We start from the raw sequence: 24,743 nt of genomic DNA, 5'->3' as shown, positions 1-24,743 counted from the left end.
CGACCGCCCGGATCATCCGGACCCCCGACACCCGGATCATCGGGGCCACCATCCGGATCATCCGGACCCCGCCTGCGTGCGTGACTTGGGCCGAAGCCCATGTACCCCTTCGCCCCCTAGCCTATATATACTCCTCCTCCACCACCCTTTGAGGGTTAGCATTGTGATAGCTCATATTAGAGACAGAGTTTTGCTCATCCATACGGATCTACTCCTCGAGAGAGACCGCGACCCCTCTTTGGAGAAGATCCACGTTGGATTCAAGACCTCCTCGCGGAGAAGACCATCTTCAAGACCTCCTCACGGAGAAGAACCGGTTACCTTATTTATCGTCCCTTGTTGATTGTGGATCGTGTATCTCTTTGTGTTTCGAGGATCTAGCACATGTGTGATTGTTCTTGTTGGTTTGAGTGATTCTCTTGTGTTTCCCCTCATGTTTCCTCCTCGTGTTCTTCGTGTTCTTCGTAGGATCCCCTCCAATCGTGAAACATCGGGCCACTAGGGTTCTACCCTACATCATCCTTTTTATGTAAACCTTGTAAAATAAGAGAGAAAAGGCATAAGTATTGTACTATAATGTGTAATAACAGCCCATAATGTCATAAATATCAATATAAAAGCATGATGCAAAATGGACGTATCATGGCGTCTTCTCCTTCTTGATCCATGCATCCAGCAAGCAAGGGAGAGGAGGTAGATGAGATCGGAACCAAGACGACAACGTGGTGGTGGTGGTGGCAGCGGAACTCCGACAGGGCTTCGCCAAGCGCTGACAGAACATGGAGGAGTAGTAATGGGAGGGTGTGGCATCCCTAGCCCCCCTCCCAAGGCAGGGGTCGACGGCCAAGGGGGGGAGTGCCCTCCAAGCCAAGTGGAGGCACTCCCCCTTAGGGTTTCCCCTCCCCCATGCGCATGGGCCTTGTAGGGGTTGGTGCCCCTGGCCCATTAAGGCCAGCCCCCACCCTTACAGGCCATGCTACTGTATGTGACGTGGTGGAACCCTCCGAGGACTTCCGGACCCTCCGGAACCATTCGGTGGCTTCCCGGTACAATACCGAAAAAACCAGACTTTTACCCGGAACCCCGACAACAACTCCCCATATATAAATCTTTACGTCCGAACCATTTCAGAGCTCCTCATGATGTCCCGGATCCCATCCAGGACTCTGAACAACCTTTGGATTTTCCACTATTAATATCTCAATACTGCCCTAGCGCTACCGAACGTTAAGCGTGCGGCCCTACGGGTTCGGAACATGCAGACATGACCGAGACTCCTCTCTGATCAATAACCAACAGCGGGACCTGGATGCCCATATCGGTTCCTACAAATTCAACGATGATCTTTATTGATTGAACCATGATGTTAAGGATTCAGTCAATCCCCTATGCAATTCCCTTTGTCCAGCGATATGTTACTTGTCCGAGATTCGATCGTAGGTATCCCCATACCTAGTTCAATCTCGTTACCGACAAGTATCTTTACTCGTTTCGTAATACAAGATCCTATGACTAAAATCATTAGTCACATGAAGCTTCTTATGATGTTGTATTACCGAGAGGGCCCAGAGATATCTCTCCATCATACGGAGCGACAAATCCCAGTCTCGATCCATGCAACCCAACAGACACCTTCGGAGATACCTGTAGAGCACCTTTATGATCACCCAGTTACAAAGTGACGTTTGATAGCACACAAGGCATTCCTCTAATATCTGGGAGTGGCATGATCTCATGGCCTAAGGAACTGATACTTGACATGAAGAAAGTTATAGCAAATAACTAAACAATTTGATGCTAAGCTTATGGTTGGGTCTGTGCATCACATCATTCTCCTAATGATGTGATCCCGTTATCAAATGACAACTCATGTCCATGGTTAGGAAACCATAACCATCTTTGATCAATGAGCTAGTCTGATAGAGGCTTACTAGGGACACAATGTAGTTTATGTATTCACACATGTATTTAAGTTTCCGATCAATACAATTCTAGCATGAATAATAAACATTTATCATGAACGGGAAATATGATAATAACCATTTTATTATTGCCTCTAGGGCATATTTCCAACAAAAACTTGGCTAGTTCCAGCAAAAACCGAATACGGTAGTAGCAAAATTTGGGGTTGGTACCAACAATAAACAAATTGGTTCCAAGAAAAAATACCATCGTCTCCATCGCCAGTCGCCCGATAGCAACACCGTGAACCACCAGTTCCAGCATCTGCAAGCCACGGTTGTAGCACTCCTCATAGCCGGTCCCAGCATCTAGCATCACGGGATGCAACACATTGTGGTCCGCAAAGCCTTGGATGCGAGCGTCACCGGTCGCCCGTCTGCATTCCAGCACGATGAGTCGCAATTGACGAAGTCAGTAGGAAGTCCATCAGATGATGGTATGGATCAAATGAATCATCCTATCTTCTACTAAACATCCTTCTACTAGGATTTCGGATTGGACTACTGATACGTCTCCATCGTATCTACTTGTCCAAACTCTTTTGCCCTTGTTTTGGACTCTAATTTGCATGATTTGAATGGAACTAACCCGGACTGACGCTGTTTTCAGCAGAATTGCCTTGGTGTTATTTTTGTGCAGAAATAAAAGTTCTCGGAATGACCTGAAAATTCACGGAGAATATTTTTGGAATAAATAAAAAATATTGGTGAAAGAATCTACCAGAGGGGACCCACCGGCTTCCACAAGGGTGGAGGATGCGCCCCTTGCCTTGTGGGCCCCCTGGACCTCCACCGACCTCAACTCCAACTCCATATATTCACTTTCGGGGAGAAAAAATCAGAGAGAAGGATTCAACGCGTTTTATGATACGGAGCTGCCGCCGCCTCCCGTTCTTAATCGGGAGGGCTGATCTGGAGTCTGTTCAAGGCTCCGGAGAGGGGAATCCGTCGCCATCATCATCACCAACCTTCCTCCATCACCAATTTCATCATGCTCACCGCCGTGCGTGAGTAATTCCATCGTAGGCTTGCTGGACGGTGATGGGTTGGATGATATTTATCATGTAATTGAGTTAGTTTTGTTAGGGTTTGATCTCTAGTATCCACTATGTTCTGAGATTGATGTTGCTATGACTTTGCTATGCTTAATGCTTGTCACTAGGGCCCGAGTGCCATGATTTCATATATGAACCTATTGTTTTTCATGAATATATTTGTGTTCTTGATCCTATCTTGCAAGTTGTAGACATCTATTACGAGTTATGATCCGCATACCCCAAGGTGACAATAATTGGGATTCTTTTCGGTGATTATCGTAGTTTGAGGAGTTCATGTATTCACTAAGTGCTAATGCTTTGGTCCAGTTCTCTATTAAAAGGAGGCCTTAAATATCTCTTAGTTTCCATTAGGACCCCACTGCCACAGGAGGGTAGGACAAAAAATGGCATGCAAGTTCTTTTCCATAAGCACGTATGACTATATTCGAAATACATGCCTGCATTATATTGATGAATTGGAGCAAGTTCTGTGTCACCCTAGGTTTATACTGTTGCATGATGAATTCCATCCAACATAATTATCCATCATTGGTCCATTGCCTACGAGCTTTTCACATATTGATCTTTGCTATGTTACTTTGCCGTTGCCACTGTTACAATTGCTACAAAATTGCTACTATTACCTTTGCCACCGTTACTGTTACTTCCATACTACTTTGCTACTAAACACTTTGCCGCAGATCTTAAGTCTTTCAAGTGTGGTTGAATTGACAACTCAACTACTAATACTTGGGAATATTCTTTGGCTCCCCTTGTGTCGAATCAATAAATTTGGATTGGATACTCTACCCTCGAAAACTGTTGTGATCCCCTATACGTGTGGGTTATCAACTACTCTTCTTCTATAACCGAGATCTTACAATTCTCGTGCTTAATAAGTTGGCACCTCACATCCTGCCAAAACCTAATCATCTTATTATCTAGCTATAGTTGGGCTTCTTAACAAGATATGATACTTCTACTTTTGACAACCCTTTTCCCTATTTTTAAACTCAAATTGATAAAGCCACTTGGCGAGGCTGGCCCGTTAAAAGGACGCTTACCTTGCGAGTGAAGTTCAGAATCAACAAGGGTTCTCCGAGCGAAGAGATCGTACAACTAGCGCGCAACTCCACTTTGCTGGAGAGATAGAATGGAGTTCTTCATGAAGTTCGAGACAAACAAAAAAAATCAAAGTTTCTCTACAATTCGACTTGTTAGTTTTGCTACTAAAATATCTGTATTAAGCCCGAAACTGCAAGTGAGCTAAAAACCCCGAAAGAATGGATGACATTTTTCATATGCTCTCCTCTTATAGATAAGACGAACAAAGAATAAAGTTTCTCGATCACTTACTTAAACTAGTGACTTCGTCTACCTTATTGTGTTTTAGACATCTTGAACTGCAAGTAAGGATCAACTTAGGCTTAAGCTAGAGATACTCCTTCTGTCACATTAGATTCTAGTAAGGAGATGGGCATACTTTTCATGCTTTAACCAAGAGGGGAGTGGACCTGTTTGTTACTACTGTAGACAGACGTATATTCCTTGCTCATTATCAGACAATCACTTATTCCCTAACCTCGTTTGAGTCATTTTGTGTACCCATTTCGTGGGTAAAATTTCCAGACTATATTGAAAAATGGATTGGCTATCCATAAATGAAAATAAAGAAAGCTTTGTTTTGGTTTCGCTTCTTGATCTAAGTAGAGACTAGTTGTAGCAATGCGTCTGGAGCTTGTAGCGCGGCGTGTCGGCAGTTCCAGCTTGCAGCGTCGTTGTGCAGCACGAGTCGACCATCGGTGTCGACCGGGTTCCAACACGCGATGGCGTCACCCCGCATGGCCCCGCTCGACCTCCCAAGTATGATGTCTACGCGCCGTTTGGGCGGTAGGTGGCAGGCGCGTGAGAGGACGAGGGGTGTTCCCCCCCCCCCCCCCCCCCCCCCCGCGGTACGGATCAGTTATCCCTTGATTGTTTTCATTCTTCATCGTGTTCGATTGTGTGTCGTATCCCTAACAAGGGGAAAGCTTAAGCGGCAGGTGGGCCAGATGAAACACATGGCTCATGTAGAGGAGAGAGCCATGCGAGCGAGCGAGTCGACGAGCCGAAGAAGCTTCTTTGGCCGGTCGACCGGAAGGAATCATTGGCCTAGTATAAATAGCCACGGCTCACAAGCATGATGTATGGTTTTCGGAGGAAAGGCGATGCATGAATTTCTTACCACAAGTTGGGCTGGCTTCAATAATTGTAAACTAAACTAATCACTGGCACAGCTTAAAGCCAAAACGTGAAAGGTCAAGGGTCCCTTGACAGTTGTTAAAGTGGAAGAGAGCTTGTCACTTTCCTTCACAGTGCTCTATTAAAGCGAGATCTGGGAAGATAATATTACCAAAAGTCTAACTCCCACACGTGTGAACGTCTGGCAACTCATCCACACGTATGGATCCTTATTCAACCAATTCTGCACGAATCTTGGCGCGTTCTAGCAGTTTTTTGTGCCACGTAGGACTAAGCTGGTGTGTGGGCATTCATCTGGTCGCCCACACGTCCTTTTTTCACCACACGGGGGCTGGTGTGTGGGCGTTTAGCAATTCGCCCACACACTAGTTTCACGCACGCGGAAGGGGCTGGTGTGTGGGCGTTTATCACTTCGCCCACACGCCCGTCTCCTAGCCCACCCAAAGCTGGCAATTGCCATGTGTTTCTGCAGGTATATGGCAACTGCCCTAGCTTTGCTTGTAAGCAGATGACAACTCTTTTTACCCGAGTTGCCATGTGTTTTTGCATGATACATGGCAACTGCCGCAGCGTGCACGTAAGCATATGGCAACTCTTTCTTTTACATGGCAACTGCCCTAGCGTGCTTGTGAGCACACGGCAACTCTCTCTTTTACCCGAACATGTTTTTTTGCCATGCCTTTTTGTAGTGCTACATGGCAACTGCCTAGTGTTTAGTGGGTGGCAACTCTTAAAGTTTTGAAATCATGGCAACTGCAGTAGATCAGACCATACATGGCAACTGCAGTTGGGCAACCATGACAACTGTAGTTTTCCGACATGGCAACCGAAGTTCAGCGACATGGCAACTGCAGTTAAACGAACATGGACGAGGGTCTGGACCATGGCAACTGCGGGACGCGCGGTGACTGTCACGCGGGCGTGCGGGACCACGAGGTACGAGGCCTGACTTACGGGGCGTGTGGGCGTCATCTATTTCGCCCACACGCACGCGTGTGAGAGGGGTCGGAAAGGAAAAAATGCGTGGGCATTAATTTTTTGCCTACACGTGGGTGTGTGGGCTGTTCCTCTTATACACCACACAAAATGTGTGGGCAGTCCCCCTAACGCCCACAAGTGTGGCACTTATCGGGCGTCCTCCTAATATTAACCCTTAACTAGTAGGAGTATATCAAATCAACAACATGTGCATTCTTCCTGAACCCTTTCCATCTTACTGTCGGTGCTCTACTCTCCGAACCAAAGCGGACAACATTGCACATGCACCTGTATACATGCTCTCAAATTGATTGCTCTATACATACATTACATTACGGCCATAATTTACACTGCAGCATTACAAACGCGCCTTTAAACCTGACGAAATGTCTAACAAATTTCAAGAAACTCTATAATTCCTCCTTATCCCTTGGCGATGCTCTAGTTGAGGCCGAAGAACTCGGTCATGGAGAGCAGGTCGCAGAACCCGCCGCCGGCCTGCATCTGATCCATGCTGTCGAACTGCTCCAGGAACTCCCAGCAGGTGCCGTTGTCGCCGAAGCCGCCGTGCAGGGGATCCTCCACGCCAGGTGGCCCATCGACCTGCGCGGACCCCTGGCTCATCACCTGACGATGATCGCCGCCTCCTGCACCAACCACCCCCGCGGCTTCCGGGCCAGGTGCCGCCGCCGCCACCTGGCCACCGATGTAGTCCATGTTGAGCCAATCTGCGAACATCACCTTGGGAATCACGGGCGCGTGGGCCCTGCAGGCGGGAGGCTCGGTCACGGTCAGACAGCTCGAGTCGGCCGACGACGACTCGTGCGGCGGCTCCGACGAGCCGGAGTTCGACGGCCGGCCGGCCCGTTCCTGCGCCGTACTGACTTCCCCTTGGCTCGGGCTCTGGGACCCGTCTGACTCCGCGGCGGAGTTCGCCGCCGGCGGTGCGGGCGAGCCGGGCGCCTCCTTGCCGCCCTCGACCCTCTTCTTGAGGTACGAGTTCCAGTAGTTCTTCACCTCGTTGTCGGTCCTCCCCGGTAAATGCCGTGCGATCCTCGACCACCTGCGGTACAAGTTTCGCGTCAATAATTAAGCCAGCCAGAGAGTTACTTGCGGTTCACTTAACTTTGGTTTCTGTCATCAGATAAAAAAAAAAGCTTCGGTTTCTGTCGGTCGGCGGGGTTCACTTAGTGGGAAAATGATTTCAGCTTTTGCATTGCCAACTTGACGTTTCTTTCGTCCTTTATTAAGTTTCTCGTTCTTTTCTCCTTTTGTGGCTCAGATATACTATAAACAAAACAAAATGTGTCACTTGGGTGAGAGGGACGAGCGTGGTGTACGTAGTCTATTCATTCATGTGGACCACCGATCATCCTTGGATATTTTTCGGGGGACATAATTGCAAGGCCCAATAAAGAATCTAATCTCCTCGCGAGGCCACGCTACGTGCCAGTTGGGATCGTCAAGGCAGCTGTTTCCATTAACTCGCAAGTGAGCGCGGATTGGTCCAAATAGTCGACGCCATGTTCTCGCCGCTCTACTGTACAGCTAAATTCAACAGGGCCGGCGGTGTTCTCTGCAGCAACTTCCAGAGGATATACTAGAAAGAAACTCTGAAAAAGAAGAATGTTTTTTCCTTTCCAAGATAGATAGATAATGATTTTGAGCAAACTTGCGCTAGGACGCAACTGCACTGTATGCCATTTAGCGTCCGTCCAACCAAGCCCACAATATTTTATACTAACAAGCTAATAATCGAAGCGAAAAGCAGGTGTAATCATCACAATGTGCACAGGGCAGACAGAGGAGAAAATCTCGTGGATTTGGAGCGTCCGTGGAGCGTGAGCGTCAGCATCAACTCCACTACGGAAAAGGTCCCGGTGGCTGCCATCACCGGTCGCCCTTTTCCGTTCCCTCTTTTCTTTCCTTCCTTCCTTCCTTCACTCGAATTAACGTGGTCCAGAACGGGATTGCCGCCAGCCGAGCAGGGACAATTATACTGGTACCTTTCACGTCCAAACGGTGGGCTACAGTAGGAGTGCTACCTGCCTAGTGTGTGCGGGGGGAAACCTAAAAGGAAAACATGGCAGCGGCATCTAGTAGACAGACAACGTGGAGAAGTGTCTTTCGATCGATCGTCTCAATCATTTGCGTACAGTACAGTTCAGAGAGTAAGTAGGTAAACAGTGTGTGCTGGACTGCTTACTTGTTGCCGAGGGCGGCGTGGAGGCTCATAACCGTCTCCTCCTCCTCCGGCGAGAACATGCCGTGCTTCAGCCCCGGCCGCAGGTAGTTGATCCACCGCAGCCTGCAGCTCTTGCCGTTCCGCTGGAGCCCTGCGCGCCGCACCGCAGAATTTCAATCATGGTCAGAAGTCAGAACCAGCCAGCCAATGTGCATTTCCCTTTCGGGACAGATGAAACTAATCACTCCCACGAACAAATCGAGGCCGATTCAGACGAGCTGGCCGGAGAGAGAAGGAAATTCAGTCGAGAGGCGCCGATTACAGGTGCCTGAGCACCTGATATTCGACCCAATGCATCGAATTCTCCTCAATTATGCCCCCTTTTCGTGCCCGTAGAAATGCAGATGCAAGAGCGGTGGTCGGCCTTACCGGCTTTGGCGGGAAGGGCGCTCCAGCAGCCGTGGCCGTGCCGGAGAATGTAATCGCGGAGCTTCTGGTCCTCCTCCGGCGACCACAGCCCCTTCCGGTAGCTCGGTCTGGGCTTGTCGCACGCCTTACACCCCATTGCTTTGCTTGCTTGCAGGCGGACGACCGGCGCAGCGCGGCACGAAACCTCAGAGAGGTCTACAGGAGGCAGCGGCGGCGGCAGAGGCTTCGGGTTCAAGCCTTGGGATGGAGATGGAGGAGCGTTCTGGCGTTTCCAGAGGGGAGCAGTAGGTGGGAGTTTTATAGCCATGGAAAGGGGGTGTTTTGTGTCGTTTGGGAAATAAACAAATTACGTGTTATCATCACCACTAGCTCAATTTTGCGATTACTGGTATTAATGTACTGACTTTATTTTAGAAAGGAAAATTTTGGTTAAGCAAATAGTGAAACCAGCAATAATTGTGAACAATAGGAATTATGTAGCATAATCTACTGCAATTGCCGCCTAAGAAAAACTACTGTAATCCCTTCACGATGGCTAATGCGTTCTACTAAGAAAAGTTAAGTCTAATGCGTTCTACTAAAAAAAGTTAATTCTATACTCTGATATTTTCCCCAAGGTTTACGTTTGTGGTGCGTATATTATTGAAATATGAAATACATGAGTGTGAGAGAGTGAGGTTTTAAAGAACGTCAGGAGACCACGAAGCGTGACAATTAATCAAAATCAAGGCCAGCTGCGATCGGCAATGAAGTGGAAAATAAGTAAGGTGAGAGTACAAGTAGTGGAGAAAACGGGCAAATCGTCTGCGATGACGTGACAGATTTTCGAAAACCCATTGCTTTCGTCTGGTGTATGTTTTTCAAACTATTATGGAGGACACGCCTCGTCGGGTCGGAAGTGGCAGATATCAAACGGTAACATCCGCGCCAGCAACAAGACATCAGTAAGACATATTTGATTTACTTGGATTGATTACTATGGCTTGGTTCTAAAGTGCGGCAAGGGTCTAGAAAGCAAAACTATTTATGACTGGCCCTTTTCCTTTGAACCAGAAAGAGAGAGACTTGCTTGTAATAGAAGCCAAGAATGAAGGAGCGGGGCAGAGCGGAGCAGGCACTATCTATCTATCACCATTCAACACAGACGCGCAGAAAGTCCCAAAAGAAGAAACAAGCTGCAGCCCTGCTATATACAATCAACGCTCCATGATGATGAGAGTTGAAAGTGTCAAACTTGACTGTTGGTCTCGGAACGGAACCATCATATTGGCTGTCCGTCGGCCAGAAGATCCCAGCGTGTCATTGCCCAATTTAGCGCCCCTCCATCACCAAAGCGTGTCCGTAAATTCGTACCGCACCGACCGTGTCTAGGCTGGCTAGCTTAACCCACGGCGCAGCAATAGCATGCACGGCCGCGTGCGTGCGTGCGCGCGTCGGTCCGTCCCGTCCGTGCCCGCGCGCACGCACCGCATGCACCGGCACCGCAAAAGGCGAAAGCGTCGGGGGCTTCCAGCGTTTTCCACGCGCCCTCGGCGCATGCGGCGCTGCTCCGGGGCACCGACGACGCGGCCGCGGGCGGTCAGTGGGAACGGACGTCGTCAGATGGGTGGCATATATGCAACCGGTGGCCTTGTCATTTGATGATCCGTGCGTGCGTGGGTGTATACGCATGCGTGTTTGACGTCCGGGTTTGTCCGTAGCTAGCCCCGGAGCAGAGTTGGTGCCTGGCTGTCAGGGAAAGGTTATCCCCTCGATCGATCGGCGGCCAGCGGCATATGCATATCCCGGGGGAAATCGGCGCGCGGCGTACGTGGACGTGGCCACCGCCCGTCGTCGGGCATGGGGGCTGCCCAGCCCAGCTGGTCGAACAGGGACGAGAAATTCGACCCGGCAGACGTGCATGCATGCAGTATAGTACTAGTGTGTACTAGTCACGAGACCGGTTCTTATCAATGGTTAAGAATCGGTGACTTGTCTTAGTCTCCCAACAGAGGCGCTAACAGTCGATGTCTACGTATGGAATGGTTAACTGGGGTGACGGACGTATGTGCATGTGGGCTGGGTCTCACCGAACTCGAGATTAATTAGACGGCCGGTTTAGGGGGGCTGCACTAAGCTGCATGCCTCGTGTCATCGTCGTGTGCGTTGCGACGTGACCATGCACGTCTAGGCACGAGGCGGACGGAAGCTTGACATGATTGATTCCAACGGACGGGTGTAGTAACAATTTTATAAGCCGTGCATGCGGCACGACAGGGGAAATGAGAAGCCGTGCCATGACGATGATGTAGTAGTGTGCACTGTCATGGTAGCGTGGTCCCGCCATGCATTGGCTTTTCCCCCTTTGATTGATGGAACCCCTTGATAACGCCCTTCTCATTTTCTTTGTCCATACCGCACTCCAAGGAAGATTCTCGTGGATATTGCATTGCCAGGGCAAGACCAACTCTACCAGAGTTGCCATACTAAATTACCTCTCTTCATGTTAAGATTATCAATATTTTATTCCTTTTCTTTACATATGCTAGATATTTTTTGTCTTTCTAATTTGTTTGCTTATAAATTAAATGCCTATGCATAGAAAGTATGTTAGACTTAAATTTGATTTTTACATACTATAGGATGCTCTCTTTGTGCTTCAATTCTTGTCTTTCATGCGAGCATCGTTACAATCATCATTTTTAGCTAAAAGTTTTTAAATAAAACGCTTGTTGAGAGAGAACCCAATATGTTTCTTTTCTGTTTTTATGTGTTCATGCCATTATACTTCAGTTATGATGGAGTTTTAGTGTTTCAATTAGTGTTTGTGCCAAGAAGATTGTTGATTTGGAAGACATTTGGCATGATTTGGAAGATTGTTACAATTTGCTGGAGTGTGATAAAATTCTGATTTTTTTTTACAAAAGATTGATATACAAATTGCCCATGTTGTCCTAATTTTTCAGAATTTTTTGAGTTACAGAAGTTTGGCTAATGTCCAGATTATACGTATTATCCTGTTTTTGACAGATTCTGTTTTTATTGTGTTGTTCGCTTATTTTGATGAATCTATGAGTTGTATCGGGGAGTATGAACCATGGTGAAGTTAGAATACAGTAGATATAATGCAAATATAAAATTGTAATGAGTTTACAACATTACCTAAAAGTGATGATTTGCTTTATTATACTAATTGATCTCACGAGTTTTCTGTTAAGTTTTGTGTTGTGAAGTTTTCAAGTTTTGAGTGAAGTTTCGATGGGCTGAGGAATAAGGAGTGGGAAGAGCCTAAGATGGGGATGCCCATGGCACCCTAAGGTAACATTCAAGGACAACCAAGCGTCTAAGCTTGTGGATGCCCCGGATGGCATCCCCTCTTTTGTCTACAATCCATCGGTAAATTAGTTGAGGTTATATTTTTATTCACTACATGATATGTGTTTTGCTTGGAGCGTCCTGTATTATATGAGTCTTTGCTTTATTTGATTTTCAGTTTGCCACAATCATCTTTGCTGGACATATCTTTTTGAGAGAGACACACATTAATCATGAATTTATTAGAATACTCTTTGAGCTTCAGTTTTATCTTTTGAGCTAGGCAGTTGCTCTAGTGCTTCACTTATATCTTTTAGAGCATGACAGTGGTTATATTTTAAAGAAATTGATGAACTCTCATGCTTCACTTATATTATTTTGAGAGTCTTATAAATAGTATGGCAATTTGCTTGAGTTATGAATTTAGTCCTAATATGATGGGTATTCAAGAGGGATATAATAAAAACTTTCATGAAGATCATTGAATATATGAGAAGTTTGATTTGTTGCATTTGTTTTGAGATATAAAGATGATAATATTAGAGTCATGCTAATAGTAAATTGTGGAATAGTAAGAATATTTGCGTTAAGGATTGTTATTCCTATAGCATGCACGTATGGTCTTCCTGTTATGTGGTGAAGTTGGAGCACAAATTATCTTTGATTGTCTTCCTTTGTTTGAAGGTCAGGGGCGCGCGCTGGTTTACTCTTACCAACCTCCCCCCAGGAGCATGCGTAGTAGTACTTTCACTACAAAAAAAGACACATCCATGACATTTTGGGCCGAACGATTTTTTTTCTGTCATGCTTATGACACTTCTATGACAATAATTGTGACAAAACCCGGTATCATCATAGATGTGGTGGACTCCTACTTCTATGACAAAAAATCATGATAGAAAATGGGCTTTTCATCCTGGGCGGGCCGGAGACGTAGCTGCATGACATTCTTTGGGACGTCCATGACGGAAAAAACCATGGTAGAAGCGAGGGCGAGGAAAATATCAGGGAGTTCCCGGTTACGGTGGGTGGTCGGGGGCCGAGCGATGCGCGTTTCTCTCGCACACGTACGCGTGTGGGTGCGAGGCGTTGGGCTCTAACTGAACCCGAGCGAGGCGTTCGTCTACTGAACCCGAGCGATTGTACTGCAGGCTACGCGTTACTGAACCTGAGCGGTCGATCGATGCCTGTTAACTGAACCCGATCGAGCGATTCCTTTGCTACTGTTGCTAACTGAAGCCGATCGAACCTGCTGCCTCTTGATACAATGAGCGTTATTGGGGGTTTGGATGAACAGTTCCCCGTGGGGGTTGGATGAACAGGAAGCCGTGGTAGTAGAGGCCGTTGCCGCTGGATGAACAGGAACCCGTGGTAGTAGAGGCCGTTGCCGCTGGATGAACAGGACCCCGATCGATCGAGCCGGTGGAGGGCCGGATGAACAGGACCCCGTGGAGGGCTGGATGAACAGGACGACCCCGTGGAGGGTTGGTTGAACAGTAGCCGGTGGAGGGCTGGATGAACAGTAGCCCGTGGAGGGGTGGTTGAACAGGACCTCGCGGAGAGGGCTGGTTGAACAGTAGCCGGTGAAGGAGCGCGCGGTGGAGGCTGGATGAACAGGAGCCCCTGCATAAACAGTCGCAGGTGGAGGCTGGAGGAGGTCGATGGTGGATGAACAGTAGCCCGTGGAGGCTGGAGAAGGTCGACGGTGGAGATGAACAGTATCCCGTGGAGTCCCGTTTTGCGGTACGCCACACCCCTCCCGATGAACAGGACCCCCGTTTCAACCGTAGCGCTCCAACACAAGTCCGTTTCTTCCGTTTTGCGGTACGCCACACCCCTCCCGATCAACAGGACCCCGTTTTGACCGTAGGAGGTCCAAGAGAAGTCCTTTTCCTCCGTTTTGTGGTATGCTAGACCCCTCCCAATGAACAGGATCCCGTTTCGACCATGGCCGGTCGAACACAAGGCCGTTTCCTCCGTTCTGCGGTACGCCAGGCCTCGTTTCCATCGGCTGTTCCGTCCAAGCCGGTTGGCTCCCGATGAACAGCACGCGTTCCGTTGCCTCCCGATGAACACGACGCATTCCGTTGCCTCCCCATGAACACGACGACGACGCAGTTTCTCCGTTCTGACCTAGCCATGTACACGAGCCCTGGCCGTACGTATCCGCGAGTAGGCGTTCGAGACCCTGCCTGTATGTACTTACGTGGCCGTATTTACTTTCTTGCACCCTGGCCGCTATACGTACGTGTACATGCTACGTGTGCACCTCTACTACGACACGTGCCCTTCCTTACACGACCAAGGTTCATCGGTGCAACCTGCAGACAGACCGATCGTGTGTACGCACACGTTCGCGACCAGAATGACAACGCTACATACGCTTCGACTAGGTGGGTCCCGATCATCAGGCACTTCCTTGCGTGCGAAGATGTAGCTGGTGGGTCCCAGCAGTCAGGGGGGAAACATTTTTTTCACGAAATACGGTGGCCCGTCTGGTGGGTCCCTACTGTCAGGTGGAGGAATCATTATTTTCGACGTAATAAGGAGGCACTTCCTTGCTGCGGCCGTGGACCCAGCTGTCAGCCTCTTCACGTACAGTACTCTTCCGATGGAAGTCGTTCCTTGACCACGTTGACCACGCCGCGCCGAGAGCACCAGGGCGGTTGACGACGGCGAGGCCTAGGAAGGGGACGACGCGGAGCCGGGGAAGATGCGGCAGTGGATGCCCACGTGGAGAGGAGTACGAGGGTTCACTGGTTCGGCTGTGGTGTGAGGCTGCCGTCGCTGCAGGGCCTGGCCAGCGGTGGGAATAGTAGGGGGCGGTGAGGCGTCCGTGGCAGTACAGCCGGCCACGGGAGACAGGAGCATGCGGCACGACCGGCGCTGCTTTGGGCGACTGGAGCAAGAAGACCAGAGGTTGAAGAAGCACTACGGCCGTTGGATGGACATCGTACGGTCACTGGAGTTAGAATCGTTCATATTGACTAACTTGACAAAGCCCTCCGTCCCCGTCAACTTAGTAGGCCCACAAGTCAGCCTCCCACTATGGTGGGTCCTAGCTAGCAGGAGGAGTATTCATTTTTTGTGCGTAATAAGGAGGCACTTCCTTGCGTGCGAAGATATAGCTGGTGGGTCCGACCTGTTAGCGGGGGGAACGTTTGTTTCTCGAAATACAAAGGCCTTTCCGGTGGGTCCCAGCTGTCAGGTCGAGGAATCATTATTTTGCGCATAATAAGGAGGCATTTCCTTGCGTGCGGCCGTGGACCCAGCTGTCAGCATCTCCACGTATAGTCCACTTCCGATGGATGTCGTTCGTTGACCACGTTGACCACGCCGCGCCGAGAGCACCAGGGCGGTGGACGACGGCGAGGCCTAGGAAGGGAACGACACGGAGCCAGGGAAGACTCGGCAGTTGTTTCCCACGCGGAGGGGAGTACGAGGGTTTAATGGTTCGTCTGCCATCGCCGGAGAATAACAGCAGGTGTGGGTGAGTAGAGGGATGGCTAGGCCAGCGATGGGAGTACGGTGGGGCGGTGAGGCCTGTGCGGCAGCACAGCCGACCGCGGGAGGAGGGAGCAGGAAGTCCCGTCGGCGCTTGTTTGAGCGGCTGGAGCAGGAAGAGCAGAGGGATGGCCTGGCCAGCGGTGGGAGTAGTAGGGGGCGGTGAGGCCTCCGCAGCAGCACAGCCGGCCACGGAAGGCAGGAGCAGGCGGCACAACCGGCGCTGCTTTGGGCGGCTGAAGCAAGAAGACCAGAGGTTGAAGAAGCACGACGACCGTTGGATGGACATCGTACGGTCACTGCAGCTAGAATCGTTTATATTGACTAAATTGACAAAGCCCTTTGTACGCATCAACTTAGTAGGCCCACAGGTCTGCCTCCGAAACGGTGCACCCCAGATGTCAGGGGGAGGAATCATTTTTTGGGCGGTTAAAGCTAGAATATCTGAGATTGAAGAAGAAGCACGACATCCGTTGGATGAACATCCAACGGCCACTGCTGCTAGAACCGTGTGTTGACTATAAGTTGACAAAGCCTTGCATACGCGTCAACTTACTTATTTTTTTAGGGGATGTGTCAACTTAGTAGACTCACAAGTGTGTGGCAGAGAACTTATAGCCCATTTGCGATTTGTAAGAATGTACAACCCATTTTTGAATTCTAATGGAATTTACTACAACCCATTTATAGTTTGCTAAACGTACAACCCATTTTCTAGCTAGGACAACGATTACTAATTTCAACCAAACGTTCAAAACAGAATTCAATAAAATTTCCCACATTTTGATGGGATCCGAAATATTTTTATCCCGAAATTTCTAGTCAGATTAAATACAATTTCAATATAAATTTGTATTATGTAAAAATCCAACAAAACGTTGCACGCGCAACAATTAATGAAATTAAAATTTTCTAAATCCAAAAATAATATTTTATAAAGTAATTACGTGTTTGGTGCATTTTTTATAGTTACTGCCCAATTTTTATAATTACATCTCATTTATTATTTCTTAAAACCTATTTCCTTGGAATAACAAGTTGACCTTGCCTGGGTATTCCTCAAAAAAAAGTATAGTTGGGCTAGCCATGTTTAGCTTGAAAAAAATTAATATCTGAGTTGGATATCTGGCCTGTGCTAGACGGGCCACAACCCGCCCAGTTAAACCCTGCTCTCCTCTGAACAACAACGAAAACATCGCTCAAGAAAAACTCTGCAGTGCTCACACCTCAAAAACACAAATACTGCTCGAGCTGCTTGGTCCCAGCTGTCGGCCGCTCCTTGTGCAATTCTCTCGTTTATTGACTAAATAGGTTGACAATGGCGTGGGACCGTGATGTCAGGAAACCAGGAGGAAGCAAAAAAATTACAGTTGTATATAATAAGGAGGCACTTGCGTACGTGCGGCTATGGCCCTGGTGGGTCCCCACTGTCATCCTCTCCAAGTAAAGTCATCTCCTCATTCCTCATGTCCGTTGACCATGTTGACAACGCGAGACGGCGGCGCCACGACGAGCGCAACAACTCGAAGGACGACGGAGAGGGCCTCGCGGGCCCTACGGATGGTCTGATACACCGCCCACTGCTCATTCAGGAAGCCAGGGTCATCGGACACCTATGAGCACCTTCGAGATACTGAGATGGCATGAAACGGTAAGGCCGCGCTTGGGAGCTCTGGTTTATTTCACACATGTATTAAGATACAAGTGTAATTTAATCGTCATCGAAAACAATGCATAAAATACAAGCGTAATGAAACCGAGGGCCCGAGGTCTGTAACGAAAACCGGCGTGTTACGCGTGTAACTTGAGAGACCACTGTATATTTTACTAGTCGAAATCGACCAACCATGCGCTTCGCCGGAGACCATCTGCTTTAATTTACAAGCGTCGGTTTTACAAGCGGTTTTGTTTGCAAAACGACGATCCAATCACGGCCTAAGATGATGAGTTGGTCGGAAGATCATATGGTTTCACCTCTAACCTACCCGAGTTGTCGTATAGAATATGAATGAAACATAAGATAATGAACTTCTTAAGCACAAAAACAACAGAAGAGGATGGTCTTCATAACATGCAAATCACAGGCATTAGCTCAACATGCAAAACAATATGAAGCATTATTCTCCGGAGGCACGGTGAACAGCTCGTGATGCCTCATGCCACAGCATTCCAAGCTCAACTTTGCAATCAAACTCACAAGGCCTGGCATTACATAGACAACATTCAGAACAAACTCTTAAAGTACCTTACATAAGTCAACATTCATGTGACTATGCATCTCAGCAGAGTAAATATTTCTGAACTGAAGACAGGAATAGGAAAAAAAACGATCGACATTGCTCACAGCAAAGGGCGCCCCACTCAAAAATATCAAATGCAGGTCTTCTAGCTAACATCAACGAGCAAAATTTGACCAGGTTTTCCAATTCCAATATATTAAACTAGTGTCTTCTTGCTAACATCAATGATTAAACTTTGACAAGCTTTTCCCATTCAAAATATGTAATGCCTATGATTGTGGAACAGGCATGGTTTGTCATCAGTTTGTCACCTGATAGTCCGGTGGCTCAAGGTGACAACGAATGATTAGAGAACCATTCGATGTATTGTGCATGATGAAGTATTATGGAGGACACGAACCATCTAAACATTTTGTGCAGTTTCACTAAAATCAAGCTGAGCATCCCTGTGGATTTCATATTTATATGCTACAAGAAAACAAAGACACATCAACACACACATGAATATTGGCCCCAGTGTCAACCCACCAATCGGTGGACTAACAAACTGAAAGTACGGTAAACATATTACCATATCCAGATGCCCCATCATTGTTGCTTAGAATGACATTGACAGACTTGGAGTCCTGTCCTGGCTTCTTGTACTTGTTTGGGCACTTTTTGCCCAGTGCACTCCACGTGTTGTAGAGTTGCCTATGCTCTCTGCAGACTAGTCATGTCACCAGCGTCTACTAATACTCTGTAAAGCTTCTCGATCATTCCTTCTGTAATGTAGCGCAAACAGCGACTGCTTCTTTCTGCAAAGTGGTAAGACCAACTAGACCCACTAATGCAGCAGTTTGCCTTAGACACATTGGCTCCTTTTGTGCAGTTCAACTAAAATCAAAGTCGGAATAAAATCGAGCTTTAATTTTGATATCCCTATAAGCAACAATAGGTATAAGGGAAACAATTACTGAGAAATAACGGTTGATGACTTGTACTCCCAGAAGAAAAATATCTACTGATCTACCTTATCTTAATGGAAAACAAAGTAGGAGAGTAGCAACTATCAATCAGTGTGATTCATTCATATTATCTGAGACATTATTTTAACAATGCCTTGTTTCAACATGTATAAAGAACGACAAAGCATGAAAGTACCATTCCTAAAACAATGCGACTGATTCATTTTAACAGAGACATTATCTTAACAATACCTTAGTTAAACATGTAGAAAGAACTACAAAGCATGATAGTACCATTTGTAAAACACTATAACTGATATATAATAATAGAGACATTATCTGAACAATACATTTCTTAAACATGTACTCCGGCCGATCCCTAACAGAAATGGTACTCTCGCCGATCCCTAACAAGTGTTGCAGTTTTGAACTAAGATTCAGTAGTTAATTCTGAGGAAAGTCGGTACTGACCTTTCAAGACCAAGATTTGAAACAACTCGTGAGGAAGACCTGAGAGAGATCTCAACACATATATGGAAATCCAGTCTCATTTTGTGCAGTTCCACCAAAATTAAGCAAAGTAAAATGTTGCAATAGCAACAAGTAGAACAGATATCCCTGTTTTAACAGAGGCAAAAAAGGAATCAATTACTGGCCAATAAAGGAGGATGAAACATGCGGCCACAAAAATGGTAATCCCGCCAATCCCTAACAAGTGTTGCAGTTTTGAACTAAGATTCAGTAGTTAATTCTGAGAGTGGCATTGCTTAATTTTACCAGCGGCATTAGATTAACAAAAAGCATAAACAGTTCCAGGGAGAGTGGGCGCAACAACACCATGTGCTTCCATCTACTTATAAAGGGGGTGATGCAGAGTTTTGTTATAACAAAGAAACATGCATCATGTGTGGGTTGGAACAATTTTTGCCCACATAATGGTAAAAGACAACAGTTCAATAGCTTCAATTCAACATTTATCCAAAACAGTACCAATACAAGTAGCACAACATCTCAAAGCACACTGCAGCATCATGTGGATGAAAGTCGGCACTGACCTTTCTTGACCAAGATTTGAAACAACTCGTGAGGAGGACTTGAAAGAAATCCCAACACATATGTGAAAATCCATGATCTCCTTTTGTGCAGTTCCACCAAAATTAAGCAAAGTCGCCGGTGTGACATTCAAGTTGAACTGCACAAAACACTCTTAAAACAAAAGTATTTTGCGTAGCGAAGCAAAATGTCGCAATAGCAACAAGTTGAATAGATATCTCTATTTAAACAGAGGCAAAAAAGGAATCAATTACGGGCCAATAAAGGAGGATGAAACATGCGGCCACAAAAATGGTAATTCCGCCAATCCCTAACAAGTGTTGCAGTTTTGAACTAAGATTCAATAGTTAATTTTGAGAGTGGCATTGCTTAATTTTACCAGCGGCATTAGATTAACAAAAAGCATAAACAGTTCCAGGGGAGAGTGGTCGCAACAACACCATGTGCTTCCATCTACTTATAAAGGGGGTGATGCAGAGTTTGTTGTAACAAAGCAACAAGCATCATGTCTGGGTTGGTACCATTTTTGTTCACTACTTAACGGGAAAAGAGAGCAATACAATAGCTTCAATTCAACATTTATTTAAAACAGTACCAATACAAGTAGCACAACATCTCAAAGCACACTGCACGATCATGTGGATGAAGGCAAGTACCAACCTGTCATGACGCACACAAGATCACGTATGAATCTACCAACACAAATAGGAAATCCAATCTCGTTTTGTGCAGTTGCACTGAAATCAAGCAAAGTCGCCAGTGTGACATTTAAGTTCGCTATAGCAACAAGTTGAATAGATATCCCTGTTTCAACAGAGGCAAAAAAGGAAACAATTACTGGCCAATAAAGGAGGATGAAACAAACGACAACAAAAAGAAGCATCTAACTTATCTTGATGGAAAACAAAGTAGGACAGTAGCATTTCTAAAATGGTTGCATTGATTTGTATTAACAGAGACATTATCTTAAAACAACATTCGTTAAAAATGTAATTTACTTTTAACAGTGGCATTGCTTCAATTTTCCAGCAGCATTCTTAGATTAACAACAGCAAAATAGTTATATGGGACATGGGACATGCTAGCACCATGTGCGTCCACACGTATAAATGGGTGATGCAGAGTATGTAGCCAAGCAGCATATCTGCGTTGGTCCCATATTTTTTCTCTTTGAACCTTTTTCCTATGTGAGGGCAGCAAATCTAGTCCTGCACAAACTATCCGACCCCCTGTTTCTTTCACTTTTCAACAAAGATATCGGTTCCTTACAGATGTGTGTACTTGGTTACCCCCTTTTTCCCTTTTCAACCAACAAAGCGGCTGGATAGCCAGTCTGTACTACTTTCCCTCCCTCCTTTCCTCATTGAACCACGTCCTAGATTCATGCTCCACCCCACCGCACCCTTCTTTCCTCTTTGAACCAAGACCTAGATTCGACTACAGGATCGAAAAAGATCCGCATGCAGCTAGAGCAATGACGGTTTCAAAGAAACTTATACCTTAGGGTCGTCGGGATGTGGCAAGGCATGCGGCGGGAGGCCGGATCTGCCCACACTACATACGACAACGAGGAAGAAGGGGTCGGTGGCCCTCCCACACAGGCGTTGGGTGAAAGAGAACAGCGCAGCTGGCAGTGGATTGCCTCCCTCACCGAAGGCGATAGAGTGAACGCTGCACCTCCTCCCCTTCCCGATGCGACGGGATCCAGACGCCTCCTTCACCAGCTGTGAGGGGGGAGAGAGAGACAGAGGCCAACGCAGTCTTGTTTAGATCTGGTGAAGAGGGTGAGAGACTGTGAATATAGCAAACCCTAGCAAAGGAACGCTGAGCCTCCAGCGTGTATATATATATATATATGTAGTGTCGCGAGAGTGTGGAGAGTGCAAACCCTAGCGAACAAGCGCTGAGGCTCTAGCTTATATAGTGTACTACATATATACTGTATTATGGACTGAGCTCCGGTGCCTTAACTGCACCTGCCTTTGGCTGTATGACAGGTGGGCCAGCCACATTTTGGGCCCACCTGTCACACACCCAAAGGCAGGTGCACTAAGTCAATGAAGCTGCGTCCATATAGTACTCGTGTATACTAGTGGAGTGGTTTTCTTATTCTCTCCATAACAATCGTTTTAAATTGTGTAAGTATGAAACGAAACTCTTTATTTAACGTACCAGTGAAGAAAACTACTGTTCTAAAAAAAGTGAAGAAAACTACTACTTCCGATGAACTAACGATCCACGCATCCTGGTCGCACTTCCTGTCCTTCACGTGCGGTACACTACCCTCCCTTAAGTGAACAACCACACATGCGCCAAATTATCGGAAATGTGTGAGAGTGTGTACAAATAAAGAATTTTAATTTCAATTATCAGAAAGGTTTGAGAGTATGTACAGTTTGCCTTCTCTCAATAATTATGGTTTGTTGTGTTCGGCCTAAACTTGGTCAAACTTTACAAAGTTTGACTTCAGTCAAATCTAATATGCAGAGTAAATAAAAATGGATGGCTACTACGTCCATCCGGGTTTTTAGTCCACACCATTTTCTTAATCAAAGTTAACAGCTGGACAAATAAAATTACAGGGGAGCTGAAGACAAAGTTGTGAGAAGGCTTAGAAATCAATACAAAACTTATGCTCTTAGTACCAACGTAGATCCTTCTTCGAGGAAACATTTGGTTCATGGCCAATTGTGTGATAAAATTGCACCAACATGAAAGACGACTGCGTCTCCAACGCAACCAAGGTGAACTGATGAAGGATATCATCTTTGTGGGTAACAAGAAAAGAGCACTGATGGAAGACAACTTGTTTTTCGTGGAAAATCGATCAGCTTCACCAGCCGATGCAACCATGAGGTGCAACCATGAGCATCGATAAGTCATTGTGGTGATGCATCATCCATTTGGCATCAAGTTTGGGTAAGGCACCTATGAAGTTCGACAAATCCTCACTGTGGTCTGTTTCTTCTCAGTAATCAAGGTCGAGGAAGGAAGAACCACGTGTCAGAGGACAGTGAGGCGGAACTACAATGGCCATCCAATTTTGTGCAGTTCCACTAAAATTGAGGAAGACATGCCCGGGTATGGAGATACACATCGCTGTTTGCAAAAATATAAAAAGGGATATAGTGTTGTTACTTTGTTTTGGCAGTGGTACAAGATTAATAGCGACATCTCAATTGTCAATAAGAATTAATGAAAAGTACACCAACAAACAGAAGCATCATGATTATCTTGATGGGAACTAAACCAGGATACCCGAGAAAAAAAAGCATTTCTTCATTTAACCAGTGATAGTATTAGATTAGCAGCAGCAATAGGAGCATATGGACAATGACCGCACAACCACCATGTACTTTTTGTTGAAAGAACATATATACCTCCACCGAGGCATCAACCAGGACAACTTTTCGAGTGGCATTTCCTCTATAATAGTAGGTGATGTTGGACCAGCTGAAGAACCCTAACTACTGTACATGGGAAGCTGGGGAGTAGTCGCATAGAAGAAAACCCGCATGCAACGACCTGGGGAGCTGGACCAGTACAAGAAGTTATACCTCAGGTGGGCGAGATGTCGCTTAGGCGGGCAGGCGGGATCTGCCCACACGAAGGCAGCGAACAAGGGCGCGGAGGACCTTCATCCACGCCAGCGCCTACCCCGAGAGGACGGTGCGCATCGGCTTCCTCCATCGCCGACGGCGACAACGTCAACGCTGCACCTCCTCACCTCCCGCAGCGGACAGGATTCGGCCGGATCTGTGACCACCGGTGAGGAGAGAGATATAGTGGACACTGTCATCTTGTTTTGATATGGAGAGGGTGAGAGAGCGAGAGGCGAGAAACCCTATCAAACAAGAGGCTATATATACAATGGAGTAAAAAAATCTCTCCATAGCAGTGGTTTTAAATAGAATACGCGTGTTCCCGGAAAAAAGAAACGAAAACTGGCGGACAATTTTTTTTAACGTACCAATAAAGAAAACTCGATCAAAAACACACCCCCGCTTCCAGGTCGCGAGAGTCGTCGAGCACACACACATAGACATAGACATGCATATCCGTGTTTACGTGAAATTCCATCTCCATCTCCAATCATATTTGTCCAACTGGCACATTATTTACGTTGTTAATTATACACACAACAATATTAACGTACATAATCTCTTGTTTGCGGGCGTTCGGATCACTGCCACGCCCGCTCCTGACCAACCCGAACCCTCTTCATCACCCGCGTGTGCTTCCCGCCCGAAATGGTCAGTGCCGCATTCATGCCCGGCCAGAGCGGACGTGACCTCTCACTGGCGCCGGCATTGAAGCGGCGCGCCGGACGAGAGAGCGTCGCCCGCGCCGCTTCCCGGTGCACGCGACTGCTTCACGTTCAAAGGTTGAAATAGCCAGCCACAACATGCATGTAAAAAGTTCTTGGGAGTCCATGCTACAGCTAGCTGTCCTCCCCCAACTCGTCAATCTCTTCCAGTAGTGCTAGTACTCCATGGCACGATCCATCGACAAGCAGGCGAGAAAGTTATCATATACTCGTTTTGCGGTGAGTGGCATACAGAGCAATCGTGTGGGGTGGAGCCATGGAGGAGGGTGAGACACGAACGCGACAGACGTGATTTAAACGTTGGTTTTGCTCGATGGTGCGATCCAACGAAACGAAACGTTGGTTTCTCTCCGTTTCCATTTTTTCTCCGGAGAAAACGGAAACTTTCCACTCCATTTTCATTCCTACTCCAAGGTTTCCCCGTTACAAGATTCCATCAAATACAAAGGAAAACTAACGCGCATGCTGATGCATCTCAATGATTCACAGATCATAGCCAATATTTACTTCACAACTAAAGACAAAAGTTGTGAGAGCGTGTACAAAA

At 46.9% G+C, this 24,743-nt stretch overlaps 1 protein-coding gene across 1 annotated transcript; it reads right to left on the bottom strand.

Moving 5' to 3' along the window:
* Positions 1–6,493: 6,493 nt before the first annotated feature.
* On the bottom strand, positions 6,494–9,142 carry LOC123144933 (transcription factor LAF1). Its single transcript, XM_044564206.1, has 3 exons — positions 8,832–9,142; positions 8,424–8,553; positions 6,494–7,280 (listed from the first exon to the last, which is right to left on the bottom strand). The coding sequence occupies exons 1-3, from the start codon at positions 9,136–9,138 to the stop codon at positions 6,659–6,661; spliced, it is 1,059 nt and encodes a 352-aa protein (XP_044420141.1). The 5' UTR covers positions 9,139–9,142; the 3' UTR covers positions 6,494–6,658.
* Between the last annotated feature and the right edge of the window lie 15,601 nt (positions 9,143–24,743).

The sequence above is a fragment of the Triticum aestivum genome, chromosome 6D, assembly GCF_018294505.1.
Source record: "Triticum aestivum cultivar Chinese Spring chromosome 6D, IWGSC CS RefSeq v2.1, whole genome shotgun sequence".
NCBI lineage: Eukaryota > Viridiplantae > Streptophyta > Magnoliopsida > Poales > Poaceae > Triticum > Triticum aestivum.
The sequence above is the reverse complement of the archived record's forward strand: the minus strand, read 5'-3'. Positions and strand labels throughout refer to the sequence as shown.

Coding starts and splice junctions, on each gene's coding strand:
- LOC123144933 (XM_044564206.1), bottom strand. CDS start 9,138: ATGGCTATAAAACTCCCACCTACTGCTCCCCTCTGGAAACGCCAGAAC. Junction 8,554..8,831: donor CGCCCTTCCCGCCAAAGCCG/GTAAGGCCGACC, acceptor TGCGGCGCGCAG/GGCTCCAGCGGAACGGCAAG. Junction 7,281..8,423: donor CACGCCGCCCTCGGCAACAA/GTAAGCAGTCCA, acceptor CTTGTACCGCAG/GTGGTCGAGGATCGCACGGC.